Source organism: Drosophila erecta, unplaced genomic scaffold, assembly GCF_003286155.1.
Source record: "Drosophila erecta strain 14021-0224.00,06,07 unplaced genomic scaffold, DereRS2 tig00000021-arrow-pilon, whole genome shotgun sequence".
Lineage (NCBI taxonomy): Eukaryota > Metazoa > Arthropoda > Insecta > Diptera > Drosophilidae > Drosophila > Drosophila erecta.
This window is the reverse complement of record NW_020825198.1, coordinates 5,031,815-5,044,848: the sequence shown is the minus strand read 5'-3', so window position 1 is coordinate 5,044,848 and position 13,034 is coordinate 5,031,815. Positions and strand designations below refer to the sequence as shown.

Sequence of the window (13,034 nt, the reverse complement as noted above, 5' to 3'; positions counted from 1 at the left end):
AAAGAGAGAGAGAGAGAGAAAGAGTAGAGATGTATACATATTTATTAGTAATTAGTTCGCTCAAATGGATTTTATTTGCAAATATTTACAAACAATATTGGCAATAGAGCTGGCAAGTAATCAAAGGCATTCTAAGTTCGGATATAGTTTTTACATTTTTGATTTTAAGTTAAGTTTGATTTGATTTAAGCCCCTGATTGCTTGTCGGCTCTATTTAATCGGTATTCATCACCAAAGAAAATACACGAAAATTAACTTGAAACTCAACAAGAAAAAGGTAACGTAATCTTGTAAAATAAGAAACATAATTAAAATATGAGCGCTTTTTATATGAAATCATGATTGGCTGGCACCTTCCTGGAAACATTGTTAGTTTCGATCTATGCGACGCTTCGCTATCAGGCAGGCAATACTTCATAAACAAATATATTTAAGTACTTAAATATGGGCTATAAACGAAATGGCAATTGTCAAGTCAAAGCTAAGGTCAAGAACTAAACTTGGAGTATTATTCTATGCATTCCACATTTATCCTTGCAGAAGGTCCACACCAAAAAAAATTTCATTCTATTTCAAATTGAGTTTATTACAAGTATAATTTATTTTTAAGTTTTGTTAAGGATTATTCTGCAAGGATGTCCTCGCTTCGACTTAACCGAAGCAGTAATCGTTGGTATTAAGAAATGAATTCGGGTTTTATTATGTAGATGGTTAGTCACAAATACTTTAGGAATAGAAGTGGCTTGCATTAAAATAACTAAAACTGACCGCAAATCTCAAGAAATAGTTAAATAAAAGTATACAAAATGTAGGCAGCTAGTCTAAGACCTAATAAGGAGCATTTGAATGGCCTGCAATTTGTGGCTATTTGTCTATAGTTATATTTATTTGGTAAAATAAACTTTATAAGATGAGAGCATGCTTGGGAGGGCGTTTTGTATCTTCGAGATATATATATATATATTTGTTGGATATTTTTTTAACTGTTCATATGTAAATATATATATATTTAATATGTATAAATGGATTTGAACTTATCATTGTCGCCTTTTCGTTAATTTTGCAAACTTTTGAATGCTTTTTGCGTATGGGAGTTGATTGAAATTTTAATTTATGTTGCATTTTTCGATTTTGGATTTAAATATTAATGCTTTTGTTGTAGTTGTTGTTGATTTACAATACAGAACGTTTGGTGTCGATTGTTTTTAGTTTTTGTTTGATTATGCTAATGAGTTTCGATAGCGTTTTAAATTACTGGTAAATACGTTTGTAGATAGCTGTTGTTGTAGTTGGTAGTAAAAACTAATTTCAGTGACTAGTTAATAAAATTATGTGTTCCATGTGTGGCTGTGAGTGTGTGTGTGTGTGAGTGTGAGTATGAGTTTGGTGTTTGGCAGCTTAAAAAATTGGTTGATTATGTTGTAATAATGTCAGGCATAAATCAAAAGCATGATTTACTAGGGAAAAGCCATATCCAGTTAAGCTTTGCTATATCGATTACTTTATGTTCTCGTTTCTTTTTTTTCATATGATTTTCACTTTGCTTGTTTGGTTTTATAATACAAAGGTCGCTAGGTGAATTGTTTTTCAATCTCATATTGATTTCTCTTTAATTTGGTTCGATTTTTGTTGTATTTTTTTGGCATTGCCAATGATTTAAAATTGGGTTTGTTTGCATCATTTATATTTTGGTTTCTGTTCTTGTCATGGTTCGCTGTAAAGTATGAACTTATGAGCGTTGAAATCAAGGCACAATCAACTGAGATTTTGAAAATAAAATGAAAGCACAAAGGAAAATCATATGATGAACGAAATAAATCGGAAAACTGTTGCTAGCTTGTAACATGCGTTGAATTTGCGTTAAAAGATATATGAACAGTATCCGGTAGGTTCGAGTACGAGTAAAAGTGGGAAAAGACTAAGACTTGGTCTCAATCTATATCAGGCTCTCTGGACTCTAGACTATGAAGTGGGCTAATGTTGAATGCACTTGTTGATATAGTTAATATTATTTTTTAACTTTATTGCTTGGTATTTGGTATGCTATGGATTAGATTAGTTGATGAAACAAACGCTAGCTAAAATGGTAAATAAATGACGTAAAAAATCTTAAGATGCTTAACATGCATTTTCCTTATCGCAGAGCAACCCTGCTTGAAGCACTATCCGTATGATTGATTCAATCATTGTGTGCTTGAAGCTGGGTTCAATTCCAACGATAGTTAGCCCAGGATGTTTGGCAAGCCTGTTTTGTTTTTTTTATTTATTTCTAGTTTTTGAATTTGGAGAACTTTGTACAAAATGCTGCTTCAAAATTATTTCGAATTGAGAAACGAAAGAGGTGGAAGGAAATCATTGAAACGAAAAGCCTAAAGATTAGAATTGAATCGAAAACGCAAAATCAAAACGATATATTTATATATAGTTGTTATATATATAGATAAGTCATCATCGGTATTATCGTAAATATATATAGGTAAAAGTAAAGTTTGAAAGAAAATCGGTAACCGTCTACAGGTACCTGTGGTAAGACTGATTTCCATAGCTCTTTGCCGATGACCCAAGACCTTAAATTGGGGCAGCGAAACCTCACTCGAGACACCGACCGAGTTGGGGCCTTCGTTCCATTTATAGCGGATGTCACGCATCGTGTAGCCGACTATATATGGTGTATATAGTTGGTTGTTGTAGTTGGTGGTTGTAGTTGGTGGTTGTAGTTGGTGGTTGTAGTTGGTTGTTGTAGTTGGTGGTTGTAGTTGGTTGTTGTAGTTGTATTCGTTGTAGTTGTAGGTTGTAGTTATGTTTGCAAGTTGCATTTGTACAGTTTGGTGTTTGGTTTTTTTGTTGTATTTGTTTAGGCGAGTTTATATTACAGTTGTTGTTGGCACAGTTCGGTGGTGAGGTTGTCGTTGTTGTAGACGAAAAATATGCATAAAACAAAAAATACATTTCGTGAGACTATTAATAAGTTCTATTCTATCATAGAAAATTTCATAAACAATTCAATACAATTCATTCGCAGTGTGTTTTCATTTCATTTTGGTTTTTTTTTTATTATTTGGTTTGTCTTTTTGTCCTTTTTTTGGGTTGAACATTTTCGATTCGGTTCGGTTGCATTAATAGTCTCATTCAGAACTTGTCGCTTTAAGTGTTGTTCAAAAATATATTTTTTGATTTATTCCATCGAGAAGAAACTCTAAGATCATTTAAAGATTGTTCGTATATTACAATTGCGCTAAAAATGCATTATAATTGTTAGATTTTCATTGGCAAAGCGTAACTATGATAAAGATGGTTGAGCTTTCAGTAGGCACGCTCTGTTTGACTTACAGCTACTGTTTGTTCTTATTGGCAGTAGTAGGGTTGCTTAAAACTAGAAAACTTATGGCTAAGCATATCTAATTGTTTCGGTGTCAGAAATGGGTGCTCTTGTGTCTTCTGTTTTTAAGTCTAAGGCTTTTACATTGTTTTCAGGCCTTTACCTAAGTAGTTTCTTAGGTTTTTTAGCGTTTTAGTTGCTTTTGCCTACCCAAGCAAACGAAACTGGAAACTCTCTTGCGACTCGAAACGAACTGAAATCGAAACGGAAACGGAAATGGAAATGGGGAACCAGAAATCATAACTGCTGGGCCTAGCTAACGCTCACTACATCACTAACTGCTGCTTTACTGATCGGTTAATTAAACGAGAGAAACGTATAAGCCAAATAATGATGAATAGAGAATAAACAACAAATCAACGAGTAGTAGTCACAACAGAGGTTAGTAGAGGACACTTCAAACAAAATATATATTTAGATTTATGTTTAGATGTGGTTAAGATGGGAGGATTGGTTCGATTGTTTCTGGTTAGTAGCACAAGTTACAGTTAGCACTCGATATATAGAGATATAGGTAAATATATTTATTGGTGAAGGAGCAGTAGAAGTAGACGAAAATGAACAAAAAACTTGAACTGGTTAGAGGTGCGTGTTTCGGTACTTGGATATGCGCTAACCCGTTTATCGGAAACACAAAATCAAAATACGATTACGAAAATCCATTACGACAAACGCAAAACGGATAAAAGTTCATTGAAAAATGCTTGTCAAAAACAAAGGAAATGGTAATGTGATTATATTTATGTTTTTTTTTTTTTTGTATATATATATGTATATATATAGATTTTTTTTGATTTGGTATGATTTTTTAATGTATGGGGGTACCTGTGGTTAGGTTTATTTCGGTCGCCCTCTGCCTGTGTCCCAAAACTCGGAACTGCGGTAGTTCGACCTCACTGCTCATGCCAACACTACTCAGTCCATCTCTCCAGAAATATCGGATATCTCGCATCGTGTAACCGACTGCATGTTGTTGAAGAACATTGTTGTTGGGTTGTTGTAGTTGTTGAGTTGTAGTAGTAGTAGTAGTTGTTGTTGTTGTTGTTGTTGCAAAAAGGGGGTTCAGTAGTTAATTAATTGATGTTATTGTTTGTTTGTTCTGTTTTGGGTTTGGTGTTGCATGATTTCTGGGACTTATACACAGAATACTTAACTCACACACTCGATGTTGGTTTCGGAATAAAGAGAGTCTTATAAATAGGGTGAGTGTGGATGTGCCATATCTCGAAACCGATTTCTGTGGCGAGTTTTGACAAAGAAATTCATATCGAACGTATATACAATATATAGATCTTAAGCAAAAGCGTGCTGTGTATGGGGTTTGACTTACAGTAGTATATGTAGTATAATAATAAACTTAGGCTTACGGGGACTTAAAGGGCATAAGTTCGAGTTAAAGACAGAGGCAAAAAAGATGTATTATTTTCGGTTTCACAGAATCATCGGTTATTATTCATGGGCTGCATATTATTCTGCGGTTGCTGAAATTGAGAAGGCGACCGAAAACCAACCAATCTTCTGCATGATTTTAGCGCCATGATATTGTGAACTGTGGATAGTGATATTTTATAGTTACTTTTACTGGTTGATAGCTGTTGGGTAGAACATTCGGGTAGATGCAGATAGTAATGCACATGAACTGGGTTTGCATGTGACACTTGAACTTTTATTCTTCGGTGGTTTCAAAAAACAAACATAAATGACCAAAAAGTATCTGAGGTGGTTAGGGGCTTGAACTATATTTGAGTAATTGCATGAGTTGGTTCGTTGGTGGGGCGTGGGGACAATTTTGATTGAACAAAATATGCACAATGAACTTAAAATAGATATTCGAAATGAAAATCAAATCTATTGAGAGCTAGGATTGAAATTAAACTCCTTGGTGCCTATCCTCTGTCTAAAGACAATAAAAATGACGTTAAATCAATTCGATTTCCTGCTATTTGTGGCAACATAATTGCTCTGTTCACAATTGTTCATATCAAAGGCGACTTAATTGCTTTTTCCTCCTCAATCGACTATGTCTCGGGAGTGTAAGTGTGTGTGTGTGTGTGGTAGTGTTTTGTATCTGTGGCACTTAAAATTTACTTGCTTGCATTTTAATTGTTTCGGTTTGGTTTCTTTCACATAAGCTTGTTTTCGATTTTCTGCCCACACCGAACAAACAGCGCACGGCCTTTGCTTGAGAGTTGAGCTCGGCATTTCTGGAGTGGCCAAAACTGAGTGCAGATGGTGGCTAAAAGGTGCAGGCTACTGGCTAAAATAACAGGTATTTGCAAAGCTCTCGACAACACTGAATAATTGCGCAATTTTCTGGGCCAAAAATCACTTTATTTTGGCCACTCCCCAGCCGACATTCTGAATGAGTTGGTTTCTTGTTCACATTTTTTTTGGTATTTTTGTTTCATTTGGTTCATTGACAATTTTCACAACTTGAATCATCATCATTTCTTGTCGTTTATTACTTTGCTAAAAAATTCATCAGTAATTCAGATCAATGTACTTACAGCTTTCGATTTCAATGTGACACAGCTGGCGATCCATGGGGAAATATTGTAGATTCATCGGACACGATGCGGTAATAGTCAATCTAAGTGGATTATTTCACATTTTTTGTTGGGGTTTTTGGGGAAAGAGAGATTATGCGATTAGTAGCGAATTCATGGGTAACCAGGTGTACATCAACAAACAAACGAGCAGAGGGTTTCAAAAATTACATACTATTTTATATACACACAACATTTACGAGGTTCTGGGGACTGAGGGTTTTCAAGTTATTACATACAGAGCGAGTTCAATTGGATATGAGCTATTTGTTATATATATTTTTGCTGCTGTTTTTTTTTTTTTTGGTAAGTGAGAGATACTTTGAGTGGCAGTTTAATTGTAGATAGTGAGGCGATTGGCTCTTACGCAGGGTTTAACATTAATTGGCTTACTTAGTTGTCGTTGATTTAGTTGCTTAGAGTTGCTTAGAGCTACGAAAACTAAACGCTACTCATACTTATTTTGTGGCTGTTGCTTGGTCATTATTTTTTTTGGGTGGCTTCTGGGGTTTTGTGGCGATTTTGGACAGATTCTTGTTTAAAGGTAGTAGAAAAATGAGAGCCCAGTAGCCGAGCTACTGCGGCCAGTCAAACCTTTTTGCGGTGTCAAAAACACGTGAGATAGAAGGAGGTACCGTCGATAGTCATGCAATCCCTGGATTTCGATGGTTGTCGTTCAACGATTCTTGATCTTGACTCATGTGATTGTTATGGGGGAAATGCGTTTGTATCTTTCATGAGCCACACAATTGGGGATGTCGAAGTGATGGATAGTATAGTTCCATTCTATCGATGTTATGAAATGATTTATGTTTTCATCAGCCAATCAATCGAGTACAAATAGGACCAGATGCATTTTCGAACCCAACACGTAAAATAAAAATTAAAATAGAATTTCAAAGGGATTTCCAGAGAAAAATCGATAAAATCGATAGCATCGAGAGTACAATCGCACAGTTTGCACCTCTAACCGATGACTCTCATGAAATGTACAAATCATTAAGAGCTGCTTCGCTCGAAATGTGCCAACTTTCTTTCACTTTCACTTGCCAATTGAACTCACTTGATTAGTCTTAATCGCTTGGAAGAAAACTGTTTTTCGTTCTGTAGAAATTTTCCATTTTCAATTAGATTTAGTAAATTACAACATCGATTTATACACACACAGAAAAAAAAGAGTTAGTTGCAAAAAGGGCCAAAAACAATAATTTTAACGATAGAGTAGAATGTTTGAAGTATTTTTTTTTATGTAGGTTTGCGGGTAGTTTGTCGGTTTTGTTTTGGTTTGGGTTTGGATGTAGGGTTAGTTGTAAAATAGTTAAATACACATACACATATACAGACAATTAAAAATGTTAATGTTCGCTTTCATTGAGAAAGTAGAGTTTGAAGTTGCAGTAGTTGAGGTGGTTTTTACCTAATACTTCTTGTTATCGATCCAGAATGATGCACACGTATGAATTCATTACTGGTTGTTGCAATGTGAAAATATGATTGTTTTTCATTTACAAAAAAGGTGTCAGGTACCCAAATATTCTTAATGAACTCTGATCCAACCGATAGTGTTTCTACACCAGGTCGTTTTCTATACGCTAAACGAGGATCGGTCCAAAATTGACGAAAGTAAAAATCCAATGTGAAGTCCTATTCAATTCACAATTTGATTCAATTCGATACGATACGGTTTTCGTTAATTGGGGGAAAGGTAGCAAAAAGAGATTGAGAGGTAATTTATATTAGTAAACATTGGCAGTGAGAACTTACGTAACTAGTTAACTAAACGACTACTAACTAAATATCTTGTGTGTTGAAAAATATATTCCAATCAACTAAAAGAATAAAAATTCATAGAGAAATCGATAGACAGAATTCGTGAAAACTTGGCAGAAAGTTTTATTCATTTTGGGCACAACAGATACACTTAACAAACACGCGAGGATAGAACTTGCGTCAAATGGAAAACAAGGAGAATTCATAACGTGCAACAATTTTCATTTATCAATTTATGCAGGAAGATGGGACAAAGGGACTCGGGACTTCAGACAACATGCAATAACATCGAATTGAATCTTTATACAGCGTTTTTTGGTTTTTTTGGGAGATCGTCTCTGAGATCTTTAATAAAACTAAAAAGAAACGGAATTAAATGAAAGTACTAAGCTATTTACATTAGAAATAGAAAGGGGTCTTGGGATGGGGTAAAGCATATAAGTAGTACAGAAACCTCTCACAAATATTCGTATGGATTCGTTGCTGTGATTGTGAAGTAGCTTGGCTTATTTCTGGCTACTAAACTGGGCTTGTTGGGTTATTATTACTAGACTACTACGGCATCTATGGCAACAGGCTGGCAGATTGTTATTTGTACGCTTTATACAGTATACAGTTGTATAGTATATCGTTGGCTTTTTGGCTTGGCTCTTTTGTTTCAGCTGTTCTTGTTCTGCTTTTTGTGCCTCGAAGCTAAGCGTTTTGGCTGCGATTGGATTGTTTAGAATCGGAGTCGATTGGGGGATTGGATTGGATTGGATTGGATTGTAAAACGACAAACAATTTGGCTGTGTTTGCTCTGCTTGTATCTGTGTGCTTTTGTATCTGGGTATGGGCGGCTGTGTGTGTGTGTGTGTGGGTATGAATAGTGTTTTTGGGGGTTTTTGGGGCGGATAAGAACAACTACTCGAGTTGTTTCTCTCAGTCTTGCATATCATTATCTTCAAGCGTGTCACGTGGCCGACAAGGAACCAAAAATTAAACAGAAAAGCATGTAAATGTAAATGTTAAAGGTAAATGCAAATGCAAATGTAATAATAATAGTTCTTGCTGTTGTAGTAGTAGTAGTAGCAGGTAATAACATTTGTAAGTAGTTATAAATATTTATAGGGCGCGCACACTGCTTGCTTTTTGGGTACTTTGCCAGTACTTTAACGCACGCTAAGTGGTGCTAGCTGATATGAGTCTACATGGCGTATACGTATTTTCTATATGGCTATGTGTTTTATTAATGCTGTGAAAATTGCACACGGTTCTCGTGGGTTGCCTGCAATCTTCTCCCGGACTTTATTCTAGCAGATTTGGTTTCCACTCGGTTTCTGGCGCGCCCAGAACAAAAACACAAACACAATTTCAACTTAAAATCGAATCAAAAACTCAAGCGTAATCGAAAAGGAAAATAAAATTTCGTGTGGATTAAGCAATTTCCATAACTCTGTTTTTGGGTTGGTGGGGTTTTTGCATTGCAAAAAGGGCTCTAAAAGGGTCAACCTGTATTTATAAACTTTTATATTCTTGGCACACACAAAATCAACTCTAAATACGAATACTTATGTGCATGACGGTATTTATAGATGGTTCACAATTAACCCAAAACGTGAGCGGGTCTATCGAGTTGTTTGTATTCTTTTTATATATCTCTTTATAGTATACCATTTACAATTTACATATGTATAGACATGTATGTGCTGTATGTGTTTTCCCATTTTTTCGCTGCCTGTTTTTTGGTTGTAACCCCATGTCATGTTGATTTTAACTGGTTCGCTGCTCGCCTGAGTTTGTATTGGATTGGACGCGTTGCCTTATGTAAATTTGTCCCAGTTCCTACAGATGAAAAATTGTACAAGATACTCTGGCTCTAAAAATATTTTTTGTCTTAAACTATAAGTAATTTTAGATTTTATTGACCTATAATATTTAGGATATTTTCATTTTTATTAAAAAAAATATTATATTAGTATTCTTCTGTCCGTTAGTCTGTCCGTCCGTATGACTTATATTGCGTTTCTTCATATTTATTGTACTGATTTATTTCCCAAGCAAATTTGGAATATATCTAGCTATAATTTAAATCAGATTATAAATAGTAAACGTTTTTAAATCGAAAATGTATTCTCTGGATATTTCCAGTGTATTTTCATGGGAATCTGCTACTGTGTCTATGTGTGTGTACGCGTGTTGTTGTTCTTGTTTCGGTTTGGCATTGGCTCAGTTTATATTTGAATTATTTTCATTAGCAGCGTAGCGATTCTGTTTTGTTACCGGGTCGCAAAATGTGGAAATGAAAAATTGTCATGTAAGAAATGATCGGGCTGGAAATGAACATGTTATTGTTGTTGCTGTTGTATTCTTGTTGTTGCTGTTATCCTTGTTAACGTGTTTTCTGTGCTAGATTGTTTTCGGCAGTATGTTCGTGTTTACGTTCCTGTTGGGCATGTTATTTTCGCATAAATTGATTGCCAAAGCCAAACTGTGCGATTGTCTTGGTTGTTTATATTGTGTCATAGGAACATTTCCTTAAGGTAAAATGGTGAGAGTGTGTTTTATTTATACGTGTATGCAGCAAAAGTGCAGCAAAAACTCCGTGTTGGTGTGAGATATTCCCTATTAAGTGCAGTTGTTGCACCTTGGTTTTTGTATCTTTTTCCAACGAAAGTATTTCAGTATCTGCGAATTTTCTTGTGCGCCAATTGTAGTGATTATTTTCCATCTGTCAGATGCTCTCTATTTGTCACACTTAATGATATAAATGTATTAAAAAAGTCAGACGATAAAAACATACCATACTTGAAAGAATGACAAGGATTAAATCAAATAAATGAGTCTCCTGTGGCCTACGATTTGGCAATTTATGTGAATCTATCCCAGGGGCTTGTATTTTGTTAAATGATTTTGAAAAGTTTCTTGGAAAGAAATTACGCAACCAATAAGAACGTGCGACGTAGAAAAATGTATAATTTTATAGTAATATTTTAGAAACAAATTGAATATCCAATAAAATGTCATAGAAGAACTTTTAGAATATAATCGAAATTGATTGATATGTAGTAAGCGCTTGCCTCATTTACTTCGCGAATAGAAAGAAATTAAGTAAAACGAAAACACAGAAACAGGCATAAATAAGTAGACCCTTGTACGAGATGGCTAAGTCCATATATCGTTTGACGAACACATCGACACCGAGCTTGAGTATATGCTATGGATTATATGCTGTGTGGATTATGATATTCATTCATATTCATCTTGTTAACAAATACGCATGCGCGCAGCCTTTGTCAATGCGGCCGCTGTGATTAATTTGATTTAATTAATTTTGTTATTTTGCATTTGACCAGATCACAACAAACACAATGAAGGTTATATGAGAGTATAGGTATGGTGGATATATGTATGAATATGGCATAAATATCTCTCGTTTCTCTGTGTTGAGGGGACCCATCATAGTGTCGCTGTTTATGTGGGTTGGGGGAATGGATGAACTTTGGCCGTAATGTACTCGATGGGGCGATAAATAAAGATTTATATAGCAATTAGATTGACTGACTTTATCGCAGTTATCCATGTTATCCATAAAATTCCGAAGTGGATGGATGCGATGGGGACAAGGAAACGCAAAAGGCAACAAACTCAGGATAAACGAATGGAAATGGCATTTCAAAGCGTCATACTCGTAGTTGAATAATAGATAGAGATAGCGCGAGTGTGGGTGAAAGAGAGAGCAGCACTTGGTCTGGGCTCAAAAATTAGCTCAAAATGTGTATAATTTGGGGTAATTTTCAATGTAAGTACGTTTGTATATATTTCGGTTTGCATTGTTCTGGCCGAGAAGCTTTTGAAACGGAACAACAAACAATTTGCGAACATCATGGCCTATTGGCTAACATTGAAACAATAAACACAAAACGATTATGCAACATTGGAATTTCATAGTTGGCAATTGCATTGCAATAACGATTCGTTTCACACAACATTTAATTGGCAGAACTTTGTATATATATATATTGGTATATGTATATAGATATTGGTTTGCAGTTGGCTTTGAATGGTCGAAAACAAACACAATCTTAAGTGAATCAAAGTAATTGTAATAAATTTGTATGTCTGTTGCCAATTAGCGAAATTAAAAGGAGAACAATGCTAAGACACAAAATGAGCTTTAAGCAACAGAGACAGACATAGAGTAAGAGATAGAAACATATAGTAAAGGAGACAGAGATATTTATAGAGAGAGATAGAGAGAGAGCGAGAGATAGTTACAGGTTAGAGGTAGAGACTGAGAGAAATTAAGAAGTATACGAGTAGATTTATGAATTTTTTTGTTTGCTTTTACCAACAAAAAAAAATGAACATTTGTTTTGTATCTGTGGTTAATTGTGTTTTTTTTTTTTTTTGTATTTTTTGGCATATATTTTTACGTATGTACCATTAGAACTTCCGAAACCGAACTGATACTGAGGACATACATTGTGACGCCAACCTCCACAGGGGGACCTGCAACATATACACACACACGGATTGATGGAATTTTCATTTTGCGTTTGGTATGGTTATACTGTAGTTGTTGTTGTTGTTGTTATTATTATTATTATTATTATTGTTGTAGTTGTTCATGTTAGATGTGGCTAAAACCCAAAATATGAGAACTGAAACACACACACAGCGGTACGAGTAGTAACAATGGACGCAGTACGTTGACATATTTTATTGACATTTTCGCTGCCTACTTTCGGGCGCCTTTCCTTGGGCTCGTCGGGTGCTGTTTAATTTCCATTAGCAAAATTAAATATATAAGGTACGGTTAACACTTAAATTGGCAAGCGATGTGCATTGCTTTGCTGTTGTACTTTTTTGGCTGTCTATATATATATTTTTCTTGGTGTCTAACTAAATTTGTGTTTGTTGCTTTTGCTTCTGTTTGTTGCACGCGCCGAATGAAAACCAAATCAGTTGACTACTCGAGGTTCGCATTAATGTTGTATATTTTGTATGTATTTTCAGCTATACGAATGGGTGTTGCAGTAGCTCAATTAAAAGAAAATATTTCAAAAACACAGGCGCCTAGTAAATAAATATTTATTCGAACTAGTGGATTATTTGGTTTTGAATAGCGGATTCACACACCATATTCGTTTGCATTGCATATTTAGAAAGAGATTTTTATTTTGTGGATTGTGGGTATTGCGATTTTGGGCAGCAGTTGGGTAATGAAATTTATCTTGAAGCTTGTTATGAGTTATGTGGGCCTACAAAAAAGAAGAAGACGAAACAATACGCATGAAGTGAGAGGCAAGAGTTTTGCTTGGAATGTGAGGGGTTTTGAGATCCTGAAGGGTTACGAT

The 13,034-nt window shown here is 35.1% G+C and overlaps 1 protein-coding gene across 17 annotated transcripts in view; it reads right to left on the bottom strand.

The window, feature by feature from the left end:
* The window catches only part of LOC6545048 (gamma-aminobutyric acid receptor subunit beta), a 35,643-nt gene that overhangs the window by 9,706 nt on the left and 12,903 nt on the right, over positions 1–13,034 (bottom strand). For 6 of the 17 annotated variants that reach the window (XM_026977987.1, XM_015158248.2, XM_026977986.1 and 3 more), the window contains exons 5-7: positions 7,343–7,569; positions 5,887–5,969; positions 2,522–2,659 (exon numbers count right to left, since the gene is read on the bottom strand). In XM_026977987.1, the coding sequence (XP_026833788.1) occupies positions 2,522–2,659; positions 5,887–5,969; positions 7,343–7,569 (448 nt within the window). Of the gene's footprint in view, positions 1–2,521; positions 2,660–4,204; positions 4,343–5,886; positions 5,970–7,342; positions 7,570–12,118; positions 12,187–13,034 lie in introns of all 17 variants that reach the window. The other 11 variants (XM_015158250.2, XM_015158256.2, XM_026977992.1 and 8 more) reach the window with 3 other exon arrangements.